The 22,730-nt window shown below is 41.9% G+C and overlaps 1 protein-coding gene across 2 annotated transcripts; it reads right to left on the bottom strand.

The window, feature by feature from the left end:
- Positions 1–1,613: 1,613 nt before the first annotated feature.
- Positions 1,614–19,221, bottom strand: LOC124018176 (neuronal acetylcholine receptor subunit alpha-7-like). 2 transcript variants are annotated; one of them, XM_046333439.1, is made up of 10 exons: positions 18,867–19,221; positions 16,496–16,635; positions 16,217–16,282; positions 15,459–15,568; positions 15,264–15,343; positions 10,637–10,804; positions 10,315–10,509; positions 8,506–8,592; positions 8,053–8,162; positions 1,614–4,059 (listed from the first exon to the last, which is right to left on the bottom strand). In XM_046333439.1, the coding sequence occupies exons 1-10, from the start codon at positions 19,024–19,026 to the stop codon at positions 3,352–3,354; spliced, it is 1,824 nt and encodes a 607-aa protein (XP_046189395.1). In that variant the 5' UTR covers positions 19,027–19,221; the 3' UTR covers positions 1,614–3,351. The 2 variants fall into 2 exon arrangements, with proteins under 2 accessions (XP_046189395.1, XP_046189396.1); XM_046333440.1 differs by having other exon boundaries at positions 1,615–4,059; positions 16,238–16,282; positions 18,867–19,220.
- Positions 19,222–22,730: the final 3,509 nt, after the last annotated feature.

A 22,730-nucleotide genomic window follows, 5' to 3' on the forward strand; every position in this document is an offset into this window, starting at 1 on the left:
AGAACTTGCACAATTGGTGGCTGACTAAATACTTTTTTGCCCCACTGTACTTCAGTATTCCATAGTAACATCTGACAAAAATATCTAGACACTGAAGCAGCAAACTTTGGAAATTAATATTTGTCATTCTCAAAACTTTCGGCCACAACTGTATATACTGAACAAAAATGTAACATGTAACGTGTTGGTACCATGTTTCATGAGCTGAAATAAAAGACTCCGGAAATGTTCCATAGTCAACTGTTTTTACATCTCTGTTTGTGAGCATTTCTCTTTTCCCAAAGATAATCCATCCAGGTGTGGAATATCAAGAAGCTGATTGAACAGGTGCACCTTGTGCTGGGGAAATAAAAGGCCACTAAAATGTGCAGTTTTGTCACACACCATGCCACAGATTCTTCAAGTTTTGAGGGAGCGTGGAATTGGCATGCTGACAGCAGGATATATTCAGCAGAGCTGTTGCCAGAGAATTTAATTTGAATTTCTCTATCATAAGCCACCTCCAACATCGTTTTTGAGAATTTGGCAGAACGGCCTCACAACCGCAGACCACGTGTAACCATGCCCGCCCAGGACCTCCACATCCAGCTTCTTTCACCTGTGGGATAATCTGAGACCAGCCAGCTGGACAGAGGAGTATTTATGTCTGTATTAAAGCCCCTTTGTGGGGAAAAACTCATTCTGATTGGGTGGGCCTATGCCCTCCCACCCATGGCTGCACCGTTGCCCAGTCATGTGAAATCCATAGATTCGGGACCTAATGTATTTATTTAAATTGACTGATGTCCTTAAAATAACTGTAACTCAGTAAAATCATTGACATTTTGTTGCATGTTGTGTTTATATTTTTGTTCAGTATAATTTCCTGCAACGAAATGTATTTTTGACATGGATAATGCTGTTCTTTTGCTCAAACAATAACAAAATGAATACTGCTAAATTAATTGGTTTTGAAATGTTCAATTCTCCCTGACTCTCTAGCTTTTATTTGGGTGATTTATTAGTTCTCAAAGTTTATATTATAAAAAATATATACATATATGTTCTTTACATACTTTATATCTGGTTTTAGTCGTTTATAAGTTTACACTGTTTGGCATTAGGCGACCCCAAAATAACGCTTAGGTGACCCGCACTGTAATATACCACATATTTTGCATTGTGGTGTATTGCAGTGTTTCCCAACCCTGGTCCTTGAGTACCCCCAACAGTACACAGTTTCGTTGTTGCCCTTGAAAACACACCTCATTCAACTCATTGAGGGCTTGATGATTAGTTGACAAGTTGAATCAGGTGTGTTTGCCCTGGGTTACAATAAACAATTGTACTGTTGGGGGGGTGGAACTCGAGGACCAGGGTTGTGAAACGCTAGTGTATTGTGTGACTGTGTTATGCTTTGTCGAGCGGCTATCCCTCTGGTCCTCTCTCATAAATTCAGAATTACAGAGCATGGTCTCTCTCCTCTGTTAACTCTCCTTCCCTTCCCTCTCTTCCTGGACGTGATCAATTAAAACCCTGTCCGCTGCGTGTCAGCACTTTCTCTGCCGCTCTGTAATTTTTCTCTTATGTATTACAGCACCGGTGTCCATTGAGGAAAGGAAGGCAAGGATAGTAAAAAAAAAAATGACAAAGTTATTTTATTTGGGGATGAGAAATATTTCTATACTTGTGTTTGTGCCAGAGAAAGTCAAGTCCGTCTACTCCCAACTTGACATTTTCCCTGAAGGGAGGAGATCTGTCAGTTTTTATAGAGAGAAAGAGATGGAGCGAGAGATGTGAGATCTTCCAGGAGCTCTCTGTGGTCTTAAAAATAACTGTAGGAAATATATTTTAGTAGCTATAAGTTGAATTTGGAAATAATTAAAATATTGAAAATGTTTAACTCTTATAAATGATCAACCATATTGTGTAATATAAAAATGACAATTGTGTAATTTAAATCAAGTCATTTTTGTGTTCATCTTGAGGTTTGAGGCTCACTCTTTCCTTCACGTTCCTCACATACAGTATATTATAGGAACAATACTCAAACTATTATGGTATTGTTTTCTACTGTTAATACAGCAATTAATGTTTTTGCATGTCAGCAGTCGACTTTCCAACATATTGGACTTTCAAGAAGCAAAGTGTCACTTGCCACATCATGATGATGTGACATTGCTTCTTGAAAATCCTATATCTTCAAAACTTGACTGCTGACAGTCTCAAAATGTTTTGCATATGTCAACAGTAGACTAATTAAAGATAATACCAAAAGACCACTTTAAAGTTTTTGAGTGATATTTTCCTTTTAAGCTTTCACTTTGGAGCCAATAAGATGAGCCTTCTCTATTAGGACCTGCCAAATTCTATTAAGTGACTTTTTGATGGGTCATTATTGGATCAACCCTCCACTGTAACACAATTACTGACAATTACACTGACGATTACGCACTAATGCAGTTGCCCAATCACAAGCAGCGCTGCACACTGAAGGAGATTGGTAGACACTGGCAACCCACTGACAGATCAGGCCTGGAGAAGGAAGTGGGACTTCATTTAGTGCTTCAATCGATCGAAAAATACCCCATGTTATTTAAGACCTTGCAATTTGATGCCCATGAAACAAATGAGACAGAATGAAAGATGAGATTATTTTTATTCTCATCTGATGTGTTCTTCTGTTTTATCCTGGAGATCTAAGTGTTCACATTAACACTGCCCAGTTTAGTTTGTTGGATCTTCCCTCCTTCGCTGTCACCATAGAATACCTCTGTCTGTTCACACACTCATTCCTTGTTGTCTCTCCTTGTAAAAGTCAGTCTCTCCCCCTCCTTCCCGGTCCCCCCTTTCAGTAAATGATGCCGTCTTTCTTTGCCTTTTCTGGGACTTGAGAGTGAAGGGTTATCTTCTCGCTGCCAGTAAATCAAACAGCCCTATATATCTGTATGTTCCTCTCTGTCACTCTCTGTAGGTTCAATCTCTGGTTGAATTATCCATCATTCCACTTTTCTTATTGCCCATCCTGCTCACCTTCACTTCTTATAGGTATTTGAGAAAGCCTTATAGTTCAATACAATTGACTTCACCCTCTACAGTCCTTGAACCATGCATTTTTTTATTCTTCCCCCATAAACTCATCCCTCCCCATCCTGTTAAATTTCATCAGAGGTCCTTGATAGACTTCAATAGACCATCTTGAGATGTACTGTCGACCTCTCCAAAGAACCCCCCTCATCTTGACACGAGGGTCTGTTGTCCCCGACAATAGCCCTCTTAGACTGAGCCCCAAATCATTCCACATCCTGCTCTTTCTCCCCTACTTCTCCTCTCACTCTTAATATCTCCTCCTCTGCCCCATCCTCTTCTTCCTCAGAAGAAGTCCTTGGAGGCGGCCTCCACAAAGTTGGGAGCGGACATGAGGATGGCGATGGTGCAGATGATGTTGAACACACTGAAGGCCACCAGGCAGAGCCGGTCGATGACTGCTGCCGCAAACTTCCACTGGTCGGCCACGCTCTCTGTCTCATCCTGCTCACGGAAGCGGTCCGCCATGTAACGCACTTCCTCCAGAATAGCCTGGAGCTGGGGGTCGCCTATACGCCCTGCTGAGTACTGTCCTCCACCCCCCATTCCGAAGACTCCGCCACTGGAAATGGTGCTAGGGCAGCCCACAGTGTCCGCGTTGGGGCTGGGGGGTGGCGGAGGGCTGCAGAATGGAGGGGGCAGATGGGGAGGGGGACTGCCTGCTACTCGAGGAGTGATGTGATCTGGGAGCAGTGGGGGGTCGTCCAGATTCTGGAAGCCAATGTAGAGCAGGTTTCCATTGTTGTTGGCGCTGGACTGGGCGTGAAGATGGGAATGACCTAAGTGCTGGGGGCCAGCCTGGAGAGGGACCAGGTTCTGGGGGTGGAGTTGGTGGAGTGTGGGGTCTGGAGGGTTAAGGATGCTACCGCTCTGGGAGCTTGAGGAGCAGCGCCGTAGGTGGGGGGCGCAGGGTGGTCGCTCTGGGTCATCACTCTCCCCTGGGCGCTTCATACGTAGGAACCATGCTACCCACTGCAGTAGGACCACATTAACCTAAAAGGAAGAGAAAGGAAAATCAATCAGAGAAGGATGTTATAATATACACTGAGTGTACAAAACATTGAGAACACCTGCTCTTTCCATGACAGACTGACCAGGTGAAAGCTATGATCCGGTATTGATGTCACTTGTTAAATCCACTTCAACTCAATATTAGGAAGGTGTTCTTAATGTTTTGTACACTCAGTGTAGATGCATTGCAAGGGAGGTAAACACATCTAGTGAGGAATACACCTACACCTAAAAGGGGTAGTGCACTTGACAATACACTAGGGGAAAACCTTTCAGCTGGTAAAAGCTTGACACAGTGGGTGGTGTGTGCAGATGCGGGTATGTTCAACTTGACCTTTTGTATTCAACGCTACTTTCATGAGCACAAGAATGAGGAAATCACCTAAGGCAGGAAACCTTTATATAAAGCTTCATTTAAATTCTAACCATGGAATTAAAGTTAGACACCGGCATTTGTCTCCCCCTTAGGTGTCTTTTATCCCTTTTATATCTAGACAAAAACAAGTCCCAGCTTTGGGACGACGCTCACTTGGGTGAACCAATCACAGAACTTCAAAGTAATACTTTGGCATGTAATTCTCTCCATTCACTTGCTCTTCATCGCTTGATCGTTTCACTAGCAATTTCTCCTCGCACGTTAAATCAGTTGGTGAAGACGTTTCCTAGCAAGCTATCAATGTGCATATAATACTTCCACGAGTGGAGAGAGGCTAGGAAAAAAAGATGAAATGCCGATCTTCGTTCTGAATGAGTTACAAGCAGATCATCTGCCCACTGCAACTTTTGAGGACACAAACACACACAAGTCCACTGCTTCTGGTCTGCGCTGCTATCTTGGTTTAACTATCTAAATGTAATCATGATTAAATTGGCTACATTTCTTTAAATGGACAATTCTGTGAATTGTCTTGTGCAAGTTTTAAATTGACACACTACATGTTAGCAAAGGTGTCAGATTGAGATGATGTGCAGGAGCTTGTTAGAATTTGTAGTATTGCATGATGTCTACAGTGCATTCGGGAAGTATTCAGACCCCTTCACTTTTTCCATAGTATGTTACGTTACAGCGTTATTCTAAAATTGATGAGAAAAAACACAATTGAATCAGTATACACACAATACCCCATATTGACAAGGTATAAACAGGATTTTAGACAATAAAAAATGGTAAATATATGTATTCAGACCCTTTACTCAATACTTTGTTGAAGCACCTTTGGCAGCGATAACAGCCAAAGTCTTCTTAGGTATGACGCTCCAAGCTTGGCACACCTGTATGTCGGGAATTTCTCCTATTCTTCTCTGCAGATCCTCTCAAGCTCGGTCAGGTTGGATGGGGAGCGTCGTTGCACAGCTTTTTTCAGGTCTCTCCAGAGATGTTTGATCAGGTTCAAGTCCGGACTGTGGCTGGGCCACTCAAGGACATTCAGAGACTTGTCCTGGAGCCACTTGCATTGTCTTAGCTGTGTGCTTAGGCTAGTTGTCCTATTGGAATGTGAACCTTTACCCAATCTGAGGTCCTGAGCGCTCTGGAGCAGGTTTTCATCAAGGATCTCTCTGTACATTGCGATTCATCTTTCCCTCAAACCTGACTAGTCTCCCAGTCCCTGCTACGGAAAAACATTCGTACAGAATGAGTCTGCCACCACCATGCTTCATCATAGGGATGGTGCCAGGTTTCCTCCAGACGTGAAGATTAGCATTCAGGCAAAAGACTTCCCTTTTGGTTTCATCAGACCAGAGATTCTTGTTTCTCATGGTCTGAGAGTCCGGTTTTCACTTTGTCATTGTGGTGTATTGTGTGTAGATTGATGAGGAAACATTTTTATTTTAGACCATTTTAGAATAAGGCTGTAATGTAACAAAATGTGGAAAAAGTGAAGTGGTCTGAATACTTTCCGAATGCACTGTACTTTGACGCTAAATAGCATTTTCGAATCTGAGAGTAAAAAGAGCCGTGAATATATTGATAAAAGTCAACTCAGAGAGAGATTTACATGATTATCAAAATGCCAGGGTAAGTGTTTCTATAATCCCCAATTGGAAAAATTAATGGTGGGAAAATGATTGGAACCATTTCCCCATTTGACCGCTAGGTTTTATGGGTATTATGACACCCCCACTGTGGGCCTCTATAGTGTCTGTTGTTGTTGTGCAATTATTAACATTGCCGTTCGATGCCCTTCTCTGAACCCCCATCATTTATGTTGCTAATTGGCCAGCTGACTACCCAAAGTGGGCCATTTATCAGTGGGTAGACCTTGCAGATTGCACCAATCTATAAAGCATCTTCAACCCATCCATTCTCCTTCACTAAAACCCATTCTCTGAGTTGATGACATCAATAAATCTGTAAATGCCGTATCTGCCAAACAGGGGAAGCTGAGAGATGCATTTGGAAAAGCTTCAAGGTATTGCACAAAGTGAGAGACTGAGATAAGGCTAGAAACTACGTCAGACACAAGCCTACAGACCCAATGTATCATTGGGTCCAACCGAAAGGTATGGTACTGTTGATCTGAACTTGGACAGACTGCAAAGGAGTGAGATGTATAGTGATTTGTTAGCATAAGTAGTTTATAAAGACAAATACAGAGGGATGTGAAAATTAGAGATTGGAGGATGAAAAGATGGAGAACTATAGTAAGAGGCATTGAAAGAATAGTCTACTACAGTTGGAGTGATGGGCAGATAAAGAGGGTAGAAATTAAGGGGTAGAAGGTAGAATGGCGGCAGGTATTGCATCAGGCATTTTTGATTTGCGGTGGCATTTGCGCCTTTCGCCTTTGCGACCATTTAAAAAAAAAAACACTTTAAAATGACAAAAGGTTGCACATCACATCATTCTGTTTTTTAATTGAACTGTTTATCAATGATAAACCACAATGCAAGTTCTTTATACTGCATAAAAAGGTATGTTTATACATTGTTTGAAGCAAATTGTTTAAAGCAAATTGTCCCACAGTGATGAGTATAGTTGTAGTGACGTGTTTTTGAGATTTAGAGAGATCTATCGATTATTTAGAATGCTAGAAAGTAAATAAACGTGAAGTTTAAAAATGTTATGTCAATGTTACCTGCTTGTAAAACGCTCATTACAAAGATATAAATGGACCTTAAGCATTCCCTCCCTTTAATGTCTTACATTTGAGGACTCCATTGATCATTTGGTGTGTCTAAATACAAAGCGTCATTGGTGTTACTCAATTTAAATGAAGAAATATTGTGAGCAAAATTATTAATCATATTACTTTGGTAACAACATTTAAGGGTTAATGACCTTGGATTTGAGCATCTGTGGCCTCCATTTAAGAAAATCCTCAATTACCTCAAATTTGTCAATAGTGTTACATCATCGTTGTTACTACTCCTACTGGTGGTAGTGTTATTATAGTGGTACAAATTATTTAAAGTCATTAAGCTACCACATTAGTTGATTTACAATGGGAAGATGTACCCAAATACATTTGAAATAAAATACAAATCTAGAAAAATGATTCCAAAATGCCATGCCCAAAATGCCACTGCAATTCAAGAACGAACCGTAAGTGTTTTGCTAGTTGCAGCAAAGAGGAAATGGCTATACCAAAGGAGGGTGGCAAACAAAAATAGTTGGCTTGTTAGCATTAGCCGTAATGGGAAAAACTGTAGCATTGTGATATACCAGGAGACCAGCCACGGAGGGATTGGTGGGTGAGCGCATAGAGCGAAGCGTGACGTGTTTTCCAATGGGAAATGCTAAATAGTTAGTAATGACTGGTGGTAGGCTAGCGGTTAAGAGCGTTGGGCCAGTAATCAAAAGGTCTCTGGTTTGAATCCCCGAGCCGACTAGGTAAAAAAAAAATCTGTCTTTGCCCTTAAACAAGGCACTTAACCCTAATTGCTCCTGTAAGTTTTTCTGGATAAGAGCGTCTGCTAAATTACTAAAATGTAACTGTCTTTGGCTGGAGTAGACTGCATGAGCTCTGGCCTTACCCATTTGGGCATCTGTCCTCCGTTTGGGTCGTGGTGATGATACTGCAGCACCACCGTTGTAGCTATGACTGACATCCCAACAATGATCATAGTACTGGCAAAGTACTGTCCTGAAAGGTGGGCAAAAAAGGAGGAAAGAGGAGAGAGAGGAAGAGAGGAGAGAGGAAGCCATTTGTAATAACAATGCTAACAGTGGTTCTTGCTGATCATGACTTGGCATTTTTCTTGGGCTTCAGTGGACTGCATTTGTGTTTTAGTAGCCATCTGTCTGGCTACAGGGAGCTCACCGTACATAATTTCCAGCAGCGAATCTTTCAGATTTATTTAGCCAATTACATTTAAGGACAACCAGATGGTTAGATCACCAGGGCCTGACAAACATTTGGGACAATTATTTCAAGTGCACATACACACAGATTCTAGACTCTAACACGCATATAAGAACACACACACCTATGAGAGGGATGGAATCTGAAGTGGCTGGCATGATCTCTGCCACCAGCAACATGAAGACAGTGAGAGAGAGCAGCACAGTGATACCTGAAAAGAGAGAGGAAGATATTAAAAATGTATAAAACAGTGAGTGGATGCTGAGCACCATCTCCATAACTGACTAGGCTCTTGGGTTTTGAAATATTCAGTACAACTATAACACACACTACTTCCCCACACTTCTCACACATTCATTAACATCAGTGCCTCAATCAGTTTTGATCCCGGACAAGCCTACAGAAATCCACATTTGTAAAGATAAACTTTCTTATAGGCATCTCGTTTGACAAATACTTTATGGTCTCTACCAATCAAGCCAATGGTTATTCATTTCAATTGACTATGATTTGATTTGGTTCGATCTGATGCAAATTGCAAAGTGTGACAGAGTAATGTACCCAAAGTGAAATTACTTTACTACATTCCTCTTCTTCAATTGTCCTTAGTAAAGCCTTACTTCTAGCCCACACATATGCTTACCCTATATTAGCAATCTATCTACCCCAGCTGTCTCTGTCCCCCCCCCAACTCCCTCCCTTCTCCATCTTCATTCATCAGATTTAATCTTCATCTCCTCCCATTACCTCTGTCCCACTCTTTTTTTTTAAACCCACATTTTACAAGTGCTTTCTTGGCATAACTGGTACCGTCCAGAAGCAAGCCGATAAAACAAACATCTGTCAAGTGAGTCAGTCCTGTTCGCTCTATAGATAAAAAACAAATGTCCCTTCAAGGGTTGAGAAGAAATAAGAAAATCACTTTTAGGAATGTCACAGTAAGAAATGGACATTGGCTTTCATTTAAGCAATATGCTTATCTTGGCTAGCCTAGTTGATACCAAACTCCCAAGTCCTCCTTACGTGAGCGGCTGGGGAGGCTCCTTTGATGTTGTTGGCACAATCAATGCGTTTCAAATGCCACCCTATTCCCCATACAGTGCACTTCTTTTGACCAGAGCCCTGGTCAAAAGTAGTAGACTATAAAGGGAATGAGATGCCATTTGGGATGCAGATAGAGCCTCAATAATGAAGGTTGCTGTGCTTTTACACTGGTTTGTTCCACTCCTACATCTCTCTCGCTGTAACACCCCCACACACAAATAGGCTGTGAGCGCTGACCCCTTGCTTTACAACTGCTCGTTTTCAAATCCAAATAGCAAGAGTTTTCAAAGCCCCTCGGGTCATTTTTGGGGGGGTAATAACCAATCGGTGCCAAGGCACAAAACTGGGAGCATTTCTACCCTTATCATGAGACTCGATTTAGAGTTAAGAAAACAGCCTCTCCACACTACGATAGGTATTCGGTACATAGCTTGTGTTGTACAGTCTGGCTGATACCAGGCTATGTTGTATCTTGGCACTTAATTCCTTAAAACCTGTTCATCAAGCATGGTGTCAAGCTGAATTACTAGAAGGCTGTGTGTATGCTCTCACTCACTAATCAATTCCTGGGCTTAATTACATCAATATGTTAATTGGCTGTGGTGTGTAATACAATGCAGCGTAATGCATCCTCAAATTAGGTTAAAACGTTTCACATCCCCAATGTTCTTGTAGGTCTTCTTTGTTTTCCTCCACTTTTTTAGTTTTTTTCTAGAATCAATCTACTCTCCCTACTTCTCCCACGTCCTTTTCTTATTCCGCCCTATACTCTCTAATGCATTTCCTCCTCTCCATGCTGCTGTCCACCATCCTCTCCTCTGTGTTCCTTCTAGAAAAATAAGCTTAGTCTATTCTATCACTCTTGGATCATGTTCTCCTATCTGCTCACCCAGAGAGATCTTCTCTCCAGAGTCGGCAGGCAGTAGGAAGATGAGCAGGGTCATGGAGGATAGCAGCACACAGGGGATGAGCAAGTTTAGAGCGTAGTAGAGAGTGCGCCGGCGGATGGTCACAACGAACGTCACGTCAGGGTAGGGCTCCTTACAACAGTCATAGAACACCTCGCTACGAGTACCTGGCACTCCTTGAGAGAGGAAAAAAAAGAGTAAAGGAGAGAAATATTTTTTTTAAATAAAAGTTGAAGTTGAGTTGACAATGAAGTTGAGAAATTGATAACAGAAATTTAGGAGGGCAATTCCAACCCCACTGACCCACTAGGTCCCACTCCCCGTTGGACATGTACCCGGAGATGTCGGCCTCATTCATTTGTAGGTCCATCAGCCAGCCATCGTATGTCCACGAGCCAAACTTCATCTCACACTTTTGGATGTCGAAGGGGAACCAACGTACGTCCACGTTACATGTGCTCATGAAAATCCCTAACAGACGTGGAAAGAGATTGATTAAAAGGGAGGCAAAGAGTGAAGTATAAGAAATATAGACAATTTCCTGTGCACAGGGCGATTTGAAGAGAGAATGAGAGACATTTGACTTTTTGTCCACATATACTCTAAGAAAATATGTACTTTGCATATACAGTCGTGGCCAAAAGTTTTGAGAATGACACAAATATTAATTTCCACAAAGTTTGCTGCTTCAGTGTCTTTAGATATTTTTGTCAGATATTACTATGGAATACTGAAGTATAATTACAAGCATTTCATTATGTCAAAGGCTTTTATTGACAATTAAATGAAGTTGATGCAAAGAGATAATATTTGCAGTGTTGACCCTTCTTCTTCAAGACCTCTGCAATCCACCCTGGCATGCTGTCAATTAACTTCTGGGCCACATCCTGACTGATGGCAGCCCATTCTTGGATAATCAATGCTTGGAGTTTGTCAGAATATGTGGGTTTTTGTTTGTCCACCCGCCTCTTGAGGGTTGACCACAAGTTCTCAATGGGATTAAGGTCTGGGGAGTTTCCTGGCCATGGACCCAAAATATCAATGTTTTGTTCCCCGGCCACTTAGTTATCACTTTTGCCTTATGGCAAGGTGCCCCATTATGCTGGAAAAGTCCCCAAACTGTTCCTGGATGGGTGGGAGAAGTTGCTCTCCGAGGATGTGTTGGTACCATTCTTTATTCATGGCTGTGTTCTTAGGCAAAATTGTGATTGAGCCCACTCCCTTGGCTGAGAAGCAACCCCACACATGAATGGTCTCAGGATGCTTTACTGTTGGCATGACACAGGACTGATGGTAGCGCTCACCTTGTCTTCTCCGAACAAGCTTTTTTCCGGATGCCCCAAACAATCGGAAAGGGGATTCATCAGAGAAAAGTCTGTCCCTGATGTTTTTCCTGGAGAGAAGTGGCTTCTTTGCTGCCCTTCTTGACACCAGGCCATCCTCCAAAAGACTTTACCTCACTGTGCGTGCAGATGCACTCACACCTCCCTGCTAACATTCCTGAGCAAGCTCTGTACTGGTGTTGCCCCGATCCCGCAGCTGAATCAACTTTAGGAAACGGTCCTGGCTTGCTAGACTTTCTCCACCAATCTAATACTTTAAGATTTTTGGGAAGTAGTGAGGGGGAGAATCTCAATTGCACACTCCTCGGGTCCTCTCTCCTCGCCTCCTTCTCAAAACCCATTGGAGGAGAAGGTCAGATGGGCGGGACCTCTGGCTTTCTCATCCAATGGGTTTTGAAAATTAGGTGAGGAGAGAGAGGATGCGATATTCTCCCAATGAGTACACTTCAGGAGAACGGAGATATAGTGCGATATAGAGAGTGACACTGATCTTTACTCTGCAGTCAACATTTTCATTATACAGAAACACACACAAAGTACTACATTATTGATGCACACAGGGGGAAACACAGAGATGACACACCAAGTACTACACAGTTTAGATTGCTGGCAAACTTAAGCGAAGCAATTACTGAAATGACAAATCAACCCTATTGAGTTTTCCAGTAGAGCACAAAACCACAATGCCATAGTAGCCAAACAGCACTCAAAAACATTAATTATGAGACACAAGACATGCAAATAAGGGACAACCAGGTGGTTAGAAAAGCAATTTGAAAGGGTTTGCTGATTTTCTGAAAATGCAACCAGAAGTTGACGATCAAACCAATACTAAATTAAATCCAGTATTGATTATAAAATGTAGTCATCACAAACATAAAATGTCTAATACAATATTTATTTTGGAGGGGGAATCACACAAAATGTCATCTCCAGGGTAGAGATCAGTATTTAGTCTTTCTATGTTTTTAATAAATGTAATTTAACTAGGCAAGTCAGTTAAGAACAAATTCTTAATGACAATGACGGCCTACCGGGGAACAGTGGGTTAACTGTCTTGTTCAGGGGCAGAATGACAGATTTTTACCTTGTCAGCTCGGCAATTATATCCAGCAACCTTTGGGTTACTGGCCCAATGCTCTAACCATTAGGCTACCTGTCGCCCCAGGTAACCTAGTTGTTAGTTAGCACTCTCTGGGTGCGTACCAATATACAGTGCCTTGCGAAAGTATTCGGCCCCCTTGAACTTTGCGACCTTTTGCCACATTTCAGTCTTCAAACATAAAGATATAAAACTGTATTTTTTGTGAAGAATCAACAACAAGTGGGACACAATCATGAAGTGGAACGACATTTATTGGATATTTCAAACTTTTTTAACAAATCAAAAACTGAAAAATTGGGCGTGCAAAATTATTCAGCCCCTTTACTTTCAGTGCAGCAAACTCTCTCCAGAAGTTCAGTGAGGATCTCTGAATGATCCAATGTTGACCTAAATGACTAATGATGATAAATACAATCCACCTGTGTGTAATCAAGTCTCCGTATAAATGCACCTGCACTGTGATAGTCTGAGGTCCGTTAAAAGCGCAGAGAGCATCATGAAGAACAAGGAACACACCAGGCAGGTCCAAGATACTGTTGTGAAGAAGTTTAAAGCCGGATTTGGATACAAAAAGATTACCCAAGCTTTAAACATCCCAAGGAGCGCTGTGCAAGCGATAATATTGAAATGGAGGTAGTATCAGACCACTGCAAATCTACCAAGACCTGGCCGTCCCTCTAAACTTTCAGCTCAAACAAGGAGAAGACTGATCAGAGATGCAGCCAAGAGGCCCATGATCACTCTGGATGAACTGCAGAGATCTACAGCTGAGGTGGGAGACTCTGTCCATAGGACAACAATCAGTCGTATATTGCACAAAGCTGGCCTTTATGGAAGAGTGGCAAGAAGAAAGACATTTCTTAAAGATATCCATAAAAAGTGTCGTTTAAAGTTTGCCACAAGCCACCTGGGAGACACACCAAACATGTGGAAGAAGGTGCTCTGGTTAGATGAAACCAAATTTGAACTTTTTGGCAACAATGCAAAACATTATGTTTGGCGTAAAAGCAACACAGCGCATCACCCTGAACACACCATCCCCACTGTCAAACATGGTGGTGGCAGCATCATGGTTTGGGCCTGCTTTTCTTCAGCAGGGACAGGGAAGATGGTTAAAATTGATGGGAAGATGGATGGAGCCAAATACAGGACCATTCTGGAAGAAAACCTGATGGAGTCTACAAAAGACCTGAGACTGGGACAGAGATTTGTCTTCCAACAAGACAATGATCCAAAACATAAAGCAAAATCTACAATGGAATAGTTCAAAAATAAACATATCCAGGTGTTAGAATGGCCAAGTCAAAGTCCAGACCTGAATCCAATCGAGAATCTGTGGAAAGAACTGAAAACTGCTGTTCACAAATGCTCTCCATCCAACCTCACTGAGCTCGAGCTGTTTTGCAAGGAGGAATGGGAAAAAATTTCAGTCTCCCGATGTGCAAAACTGATAGAGACATACCTCAAGCGACTTACAGCTGCAATCGCAGCAAAAGGTGGCGCTACAAAGTATTAACTTAAGGGGGCTGAATCATTTTTCTCCAAACACAACGATGGTCATTATGGCCAAACAGTTCTATTTTTGTTTCATCAGACCAGAGGACATTTCTCCAAAAAGTACCATCTTTGTCCCCATGTGCAGTGGTTTCTTTATGGCGGTTTTGGAGCAGTGACTTCTTCCTTGCTGAGCGGCCTTTCAGGTTATGCCGATATAGGACTCGTTTTACTGTGGATATAGATACTTTTGCACCTGTTTCCTCCAGCATCTTCACAAGATCCTTTGCTGTTCTTCTGGGATTGATTTGCACTTTTTGCACCAAAGTACGTTCATCTTTAGGAGACAGAATGCGTGTCCTTCCTGAGCGGTATGACGGCTGCATGATCCCATGGTGTTTATACTTGCGTACTATTGTTTGTACAGATGAATGTGGTACCTTTAGGCATTTGGAAATTGCTCCCAAGGATGAACCAGACTTGTGGAGGTCTACAATTTTCTTTCTGAGGTCTTGGGTGATTTATTTTGATTTCCCCATGATCTCAAGCAAAGAGGCACTGAGTTTGAAGGTAGGCCTTGAAATACATCCACAGGTACACCTCCAATTGACTCAAATTATGTCAATTAGCCAATCAGAACCTTTTAAAGCCATGACATAATTTTCTGGAATTTTCCAAGCTTTTTAAAGGCACAGTCAACTTAGTGTATGTAAACTTCTGACCCACTGAATTTGTGATACAGTGAATTAGAAGTGAAAGAATCTGTCTGTAAACAATGGTTGGTAAAATTACTTGTGTCATGCACAAAGTAGATGTCCTAACCAATTTACCAAAACTATAGTTTGTTAACAAGAAATTTGTGGAGTGGTTGAAAAACGAGTTTTAATGACTCCAACCTAAGTGTATGTAAACTTCCGACTTCAACTGTATATATATATATATATATATATATATATAAACAGAGTGGGAAAGAGAAAAAGAGACTCACCTGGAGGGAGATACTCTGCGAAGCCACTGGAGTTAACCAGCACATTGGTCTTAAAGGTAGAGTCAAAGTCATCGTCTGCACTGAGAAAGGAGAAAGGAAAGGGTGGTTCGAACTCTAAACTGTAGTGTTTAAAGCAGAAAACGCATGCATGTAAATGTGATGCATGACGACGTGATGTGGCTATAGGTGTATTACCTGTTATAGAGGAGGATGTCTGGCGTCCACACCTGGTCAGTTGTGAACCGAAGGTTTTTCACTCCAGGGTATTCAGATTGGTTCCACTGAAGATAATGATCAAACCAGCTCTGGAAGACAGACTCAAACTGGATATATTGGACAAGGCAATTGATTTCAACGTGAAACAGAATATACACTGGGTGTACAAAACATTAAGGACACCTTCCTAATATTGAGTTGCACCCCCTACTTTTGCCCTCAGAACAACCTCAATTCATTGGGGCATGGACTCTACAAGGTGTCGAAAGCATTCCACAGGGCTGCTGACCCATGTTAACTCCATTGCTTCCCACAATTGTGTCAAGTTGGCTGGACGTCCTTTGGGTGGTGGACCACTTGATATTCATGGGAAACTGTTGATCATGAAAAACCCAGCAGCGTTGCAGTTCTTGATACAAACCGGTATGCCTGGCACTTACTACCATACCACGTTCCAAGGCACTTAAATCTTGTGTCTTGCCCAATCACCGTCTGAATGGCACACATACACAATCCATGTCTCAAATCTTTAAAATCCTCTCCTCACCTTCATCTACACTGATTGAAGTTGATTTAACAAGTGACATCAATAAGGGATCACCTTATTTCACCTGGATTCACCTGGTCAGTCTGTGTCATGTCAAGAGCAGGTGTCCTTAATGTTTTGTTCACTCAGTGTATAACAGAAGGTCCCCTGAGATACATTTACTCTCACTTCGACAGCTGTATACTCTTACTTGAAGCTGCGCCGTGCTTACCATCCGAAGCCAGATGTTAGTGGTGACGACCTGATTCTTCTCATCCTGTAAGATATGAACCTTTTTTTAAGTAAATTCTTATTCTGAGGACCTAGTGTATATTGAGAGACTTAACTCAAAGAATTGTGTATAAAAAATAAAAAAATAAATAGGTGCAGTGGATGATTTACTTTTACAGACAGGCAGGTGGGCACAGGTATTGACGAAGGCGCAGACCGATAAAAATAACGTAAATGTAATCTGAACATTGATCCCTACCACATCCATGATCTGCATCAGACTGATAGAGAAGAAGACGGTGAGGGAGTGGGAATCGTTGCCCACCGGCCTCTCCATACGATTGTAGTCCTTCAGTAGGTTCTTCAACAGGGTCCTCTGGTGAGGGCCCTGCACCGACACTGAGAGAAGAACGGGAGAGAGGGAGATGGAAGGAAAAGGAGAGCAGGGGATTTCAGAAGAGAGGTGACAGAAATAGAAGGTATCAAAAAGCTGTATACAAGTAACCTATTCCAGACTGGTCTGCACGTTTTAAAGTTTGAATGGCATTTCTAGCTTAAACGGTTGAAGAATACTGTCTGGAACTGGAATTTTTCCCATTCAAGTCTATGGCTCCTGAAATGCATTTAGATTTATGCAAATATGGTTGTAGTGGGGAAAGTCTCATTAGTATCGAAATGTTTTTTTCGAGCAACAGTACCAGGACCAGTCTGCATGCTATAAAGTAGTTTTGGTGTTGGTAGCTTTAACGGTTGCGTATCCAAATACTTCCCATTCAAGCTTATTGAGCTTTTATGCACATTTGAAACAGTTATAGTTCAAAAAGTGTAAATGGTATCAAAAAGCTGTTGACAAGCACACCATTCCAGACTGGTCAGCACATTTTAAAGTATGAACGATGCAAACTTTTACGTTGTGGCCATTGAAATGCATGGCCATTGAAATGCATTGGGATTCATGCAAATGTTGTTGTGGTGTGAAAAGTATCGGTAGTATCAACAAGTTTCTTTCAAGCACACTGCGGACAGTCAGCCTGCACGTTGTAAAGTTGTTTTGGTATTGGTAGCTTTTATGGGAGCGGAAGGAGAATAATAATAAGGATGAACCGTTTCTAAAGTTGTGCTTTGCTTTCAGCAAGCACACCTAATTAATGAAGAATAAAGCAGTTTTGTGTAAAAACCCCTGAAGCACTAAAAATGTATGTAGTGTGAATCATTAAATAAGGCAGGCTAAGGATTTGTTTCAAGAAAGTGTTTGCGTGACTCATTTAGAAATGTAGAATTTTACTGACGATTATATCTTCGATGCGTTTCTGTTTTATTACTCAAATTAGGAGGACGAGCTGAACGTAATGGTGGGAATGGAATTCATGGAATGGTATTGAACACATCAAACATGGTTTCCATCCGTTTGATTCCATTGACTCCATTCCAGCCATTATTATGAGCCGTCCTCCCCTCAGCAGCCTCCTGTGCATTCAAATACTGTAGGACCAACATCTTGCACTGCATTAGAACGTGCGGTATGATGTATTACTGCTGTGTATGCTTCTAACTCAAGTCTGTGGGTATTAAATTTTTTTTGAGGTCGACTTAGCATCTTTTGTCAGCTTGTAGCTGTTGTGTATGGTTTTGGCAGCTGTATTTGCTGTTAGCTTTTAACCTCATAGGCCCATAACCGTAGCTGTTATGTTCTCCCGATATGTGTGTTGCTGTTGTGTGTCATTTCAGATCCATTTGGTGTACAAACGGACGTTAAGAGCGCTTTCAGTGGTCTGTGTACTTCTAGCTGACGCTATTATCCTTTTACCACTGTGTGTCAATAGCCAAAGGAGAATCTGGTATCACTGGGAAAGTAATCAAGAATCTCGACAAAAGGTTGCGGTCTGGAAATGATTTACAATTTTGCACTGAGAGGAAAGTTCACTGTCTCTTTATCTAATTCCAGGGTAAGCAGCCTCTGATAGACTGTAGTAATACCTTTCATTTCCTTTAGTAACCTATCTCTTCCTCTGCTTACAGCACATCTACCTCTCTCTGATACAGAAACATGTCCATAACAGCATAACAAGGGAGCAAGATCGAACCGGATCTAGAATGGTGTTCAATTGAAATGACACCATTCAATTGCCGTGAACACCACTGACAGTTGTCTGTCCCCATCTGGTTCAATCCTATAAATACTGCACTTTCTGTCAACAGTGGATTTGGAGAAAATAGAGGGGAGAGAGTGAGGGATCAAGATTTTTACATTTACGATTGCAGCATAAAATCCTTCCCTCGTAAAGCATTTATCCCCATCTCTCTCAATTTATAAACCGGTTCTCTTTCTTTTTATGTCTGTCCCCGCGATAAACATGTATTTTACATTGAGCACCACGTCACATCAGGCTCTGAATAACAGATGTAGACTACTGTATTAACTATGCACACAGGTAGGCATATACACGCTGACAAACATAAAACAAGAGCACAAACACTGACCGAACACAACAAACTCGCACACAAATACACCGACACTTCTCATTCGTCCTCTCCTCCTTTACAGTGATATTTTCATAGTCTTTCCCTCTGGCTTTGTAACTCTAATCTTTCAATGTGGTCAGAGAGAGTAGATAGAGAGGCAGACCTACCCTGGACCAAAGCAGAGAATCCACAGACAACCAGAACCACAGAGCACCACATTTCTAATGGATAGGAATCGGAGAAGAGTGCAGCTGAGACAGGGATAAGAGGAGAAGAGGCACGGACAGGAGGGTTGGATTCAGAGGCTGGAATATCCCTGATTTGCATCCACAAAGCATCAGAAGGAATGCATAATTGAATCGGAGAAAGACGGAGATATGGGTGGCAGGCAGTGAGGTACGGAGCCCAAAGTTTTGCACACGCCGTCTGGAAAAATGCAGTGAATGAGTGGAGGAAAGAAACAACTGATTCTACACAAGCCAGCCCCCCCCTATCTCTTTCTCTGTTGCTCTCTCTCCTTATCCTCCCTCCCTTACTGTGTCCCTCTGCTTCCCTGGGAGGTGGAGTCTAGAAGGAAACCGTGAGAGGAAATAAGGGATGTGGAAGAGTGGAAAAAGAGAGGGGGAGCCTCAACTGACCTTTTTGAGAAAAATAGTCCGACCTGATTGATTTGTGTCAACATCTTAATTGATAACATTACATAATATTTGTATCTATTCCATTAGTTCCGCGTGTGTGTACAAACATTCCTCTTGGGTCAAATCTCCAGATTTGTCTGTGCTGCACAGTGATATACACAGTCTACTGGAGCAGAAAACTGATGGAGAGGAGAACTAGCCTGTGTGAGTGAGCGAGGTGATAGATAGGTGAGTGATTGGGCTGGGTTGTGTGTGGTGTGGTGTGGAAGTAGCTCTGTCAATGAGGGGGACAGGGGGAGTTGAATCAGCAGAAGGGATGGACTTGTATAATTGAGAAAGTGCTGGGCTCTACATGGGGGCCCAGTAATGTGCATAGTTGGACTCCACTCCTCACTCGTCCTCATGTAGTGCTGATGCAGGGAAGGAGAGAAACCGAGGGGGAAAGAAAGATAGGGACTGTAGAATAGAATATCCTATTACTTCTGCTGCCTTTCGCTATCCATGGCTTATGGGGAGTTGTCAGGCCTCTCCTGTGCCCTAGAGTCACATATTCACGCATAGGTGCACACAATGATGAATGGCCCGTAGAATGGGGTGAGGAAAGCATCGGTATCGGTTAAGTAAAGAAAACTGCACCAAGCATGAAACAACAAGGATATACAGGTAACTGCCAAAATAAAGGAAACACCAACATAATAGGGCGTTGGGCCATGACGAGCCACCAGAACAGCTTCAATGCACCTTGGCATAGATTCTACAAGTGTCTTAAACCATACGACACTATTCTTCCACAAAATAAAACCATAATTTGGTGTTTTGGTGGTGGAAAACGCTGTCTCAGGCACCCCTCCAGAATCTCCCGTAAGTGTTTCAATTGGGTTGAGATCTGATGACTGAGACATACACACAGACACACACACACCCTTTAAACCCCCTATGCTCTTTTGAGACCCCTCTTTCAAAGTTACTGAGATCTCTTCTTCTAGCCATGGCATCCAAAAATAATGGGCAACAGGGCATTTTTGGGATGTTTACATTTAAATTGCTTAATTAACTTAGGAACCACACCTGTGTGGAAGCACCTGCTTTCAATATACCTTGTATCCCTGATGTTGTCAAATATTTCCTTTATTTTAGCAGTTACCTGTATGGTGCACAACTGTAAAAGGCTATGTAAGAAGATTCATGTTGAATCTACATACCTCGATCATTAGAATGTGTACAGAATTAATTAAAGTCTGATTCAAATATGGTGTCAAATATGGTGCCTGTCCTATTACTATTACTATTGTATTGTGCCAACATCAAAACCATGATGCCTCATAAAAATATGCGTGTCAGCCACTAGGGTGTGGGTGACATCTGGTGGTTTGTACAAGAACTACATTCAGGGTAAAGATAAATATTTCTGACCAACCTTTAATGAGGTGAGGGTAGAGGAGAGCAGGAGGGTAATGAGGAGGAGGAGAAGATCAAGAGAATGATAAAGAATATGAAAACAATGAGTAGTGGCTTTTGTAAAACAATTGCTCATGAAAAAAAACAATTGATATGGAAGCTGAATAAATAAAATAATTTTCATTATGAAGATTACGTGGATGCTGCTGGCGATGATTTCACTAGGGAATAATAGTTAATCCCATTGATTACTGAGTGTTACCCGGCCTCTCACAATGGAACCATGACTACGTCTCAAATTGCACCCCAATTCCCCAATGTAGTGCACTACGTTTCACCGGGGCCCATAGGGCTCTGGTCAAAATAGTGCACAATACAGGGAATAGGGTGCCGTTTGGGGACGCACACAATTAGTCATTGTGCTGTGTGTTTTTAATTACTCTCTTGATTGGATTAGGGCATTATACTACGCTGACGACTCCCACTTAATAGGGTATTATCAATAACAAGTATATAATCATACAGGTGTAGTCGGAAGTTTACATACACTTAGGTTGGAGTCATTAAAACTTGTTTTTCAACCACTCCACAAATGTCTTTTTAACAAACTATAGTTTTGACAAGTCTGTTAGGACATCTACTTTGTGCATGACACAAGTCATTTTTCCAACAATTTTTTACAGACAGATTAATTCACTGTTTCACAATTCCAGTGGATCAGAAGTTTGCATACACTAAGGTGACTGTGCCTTTAAACAGCTTGGAAAATTCCAGAAAATTATGTCATGGCTTTAGAAGCTTCTGATAGGCTAATTGACATCATTTGAATCAATTGGAGGTGAACCTGTGGATGTATTTCAAGGCCTACCTTCAAACTCAGTGCCTCTTTGCTTGATATCATGGAAAATAAAAATAAATCAGTTCACCTCAGAAATAAACTGTAAACCTCCACAAGTCTGGTTCATCCTTGGGAGCTATATCCAAACGCCTGAAGGTACCACGTTCATCTGTACAAACAATAGTACGCAAGTATAAACACCATGGGACCACGCAGCCGTCATACGTCTAAGGAAGGAGATGTGTTCTGTCTCCTGGAGATGAACGTACTTTGGTGCGGAAAAGTGCAAAATCAGTCCCAAAACGACAGCAAAGGACCTTGTGAAGATCCTGGAGGAAACAGGTACAAAAGTATCTATATCCACAGTAAATCGAGTCCTATATCGACATATCGACATAACCTGAAAGGTCACTCAGCAAGGAAGAAGCCACCGCTCCAAAACCACCAATAAAAAAGCCAGACTCCAGTTTGCACATAGGGACAAAGATCGTACTTTTTGGAGAAATGTCCTCTGGTCTGATGAAACAAAAATAGAACTGTTTGGCCATAATGACCATCGTTATGTTTGGAGAAAAAAGGGGGAGGCTTGCAAGCCGAAGAACACCATCCCAACCGTGAAGCACAGGGGTGGCAGCATCATGCTGTGGTGGTGCTTTGCTGCCGGAGCGACTGGTGCACTTCACAAAATATATGGCATCATGAGGGAGGACAATTATGTGGATATATTGAAGCAACATCTCAACACATCAGTCAGGAAGTTAAAGCTTGGTCGCAAATGGGTCTTCCAAATGGACAATGACCCCAAGCATACTTTCAAAGTTGTGGCAAAATGGCTTAAGGACAACAAAGTCAAGGTATTGGAGTGGCCATAACAAAGCCCTGACCTCAATCGTATAGAAAATGTGTGGGCAGAACTGAAAAAGCGTGTGCGAGCAGGAAGGCCTACAAACCTGATTCAGCTACACAAGCTCCGTGGAAGGCTACCCAAAATGTTTGACCCAAGTGAAACAATTTAAAGGCAATTCTACCAAATACTAATTGAGTGTATGTAAACTTCTGACCCACTGGGAATGTGATGAAAGAAATAAAAGCTGAAGTGAATCATTCTCTCTACTATTATTCTGACATTTCACATTCTTCAAATAAAGTGGTGATCC

The sequence above is a fragment of the Oncorhynchus gorbuscha genome, unplaced genomic scaffold (assembly GCF_021184085.1).
Source record: "Oncorhynchus gorbuscha isolate QuinsamMale2020 ecotype Even-year unplaced genomic scaffold, OgorEven_v1.0 Un_scaffold_42:::fragment_2:::debris, whole genome shotgun sequence".
NCBI lineage: Eukaryota > Metazoa > Chordata > Actinopteri > Salmoniformes > Salmonidae > Oncorhynchus > Oncorhynchus gorbuscha.

Coding starts and splice junctions, on each gene's coding strand:
- LOC124018176 (XM_046333439.1), bottom strand. CDS start 19,026: ATGCAAATCAGGGATATTCCAGCCTCTGAATCCAACCCTCCTGTCCGT. Junction 15,344..15,458: donor GACATCCTCCTCTATAACAG/GTAATACACCTA, acceptor CTCCTTTCTCAG/TGCAGACGATGACTTTGACT. Junction 8,593..10,314: donor TGGAGAGAAGATCTCTCTGG/GTGAGCAGATAG, acceptor CTCTCTTTTCAG/GTATCACTGTGCTGCTCTCT.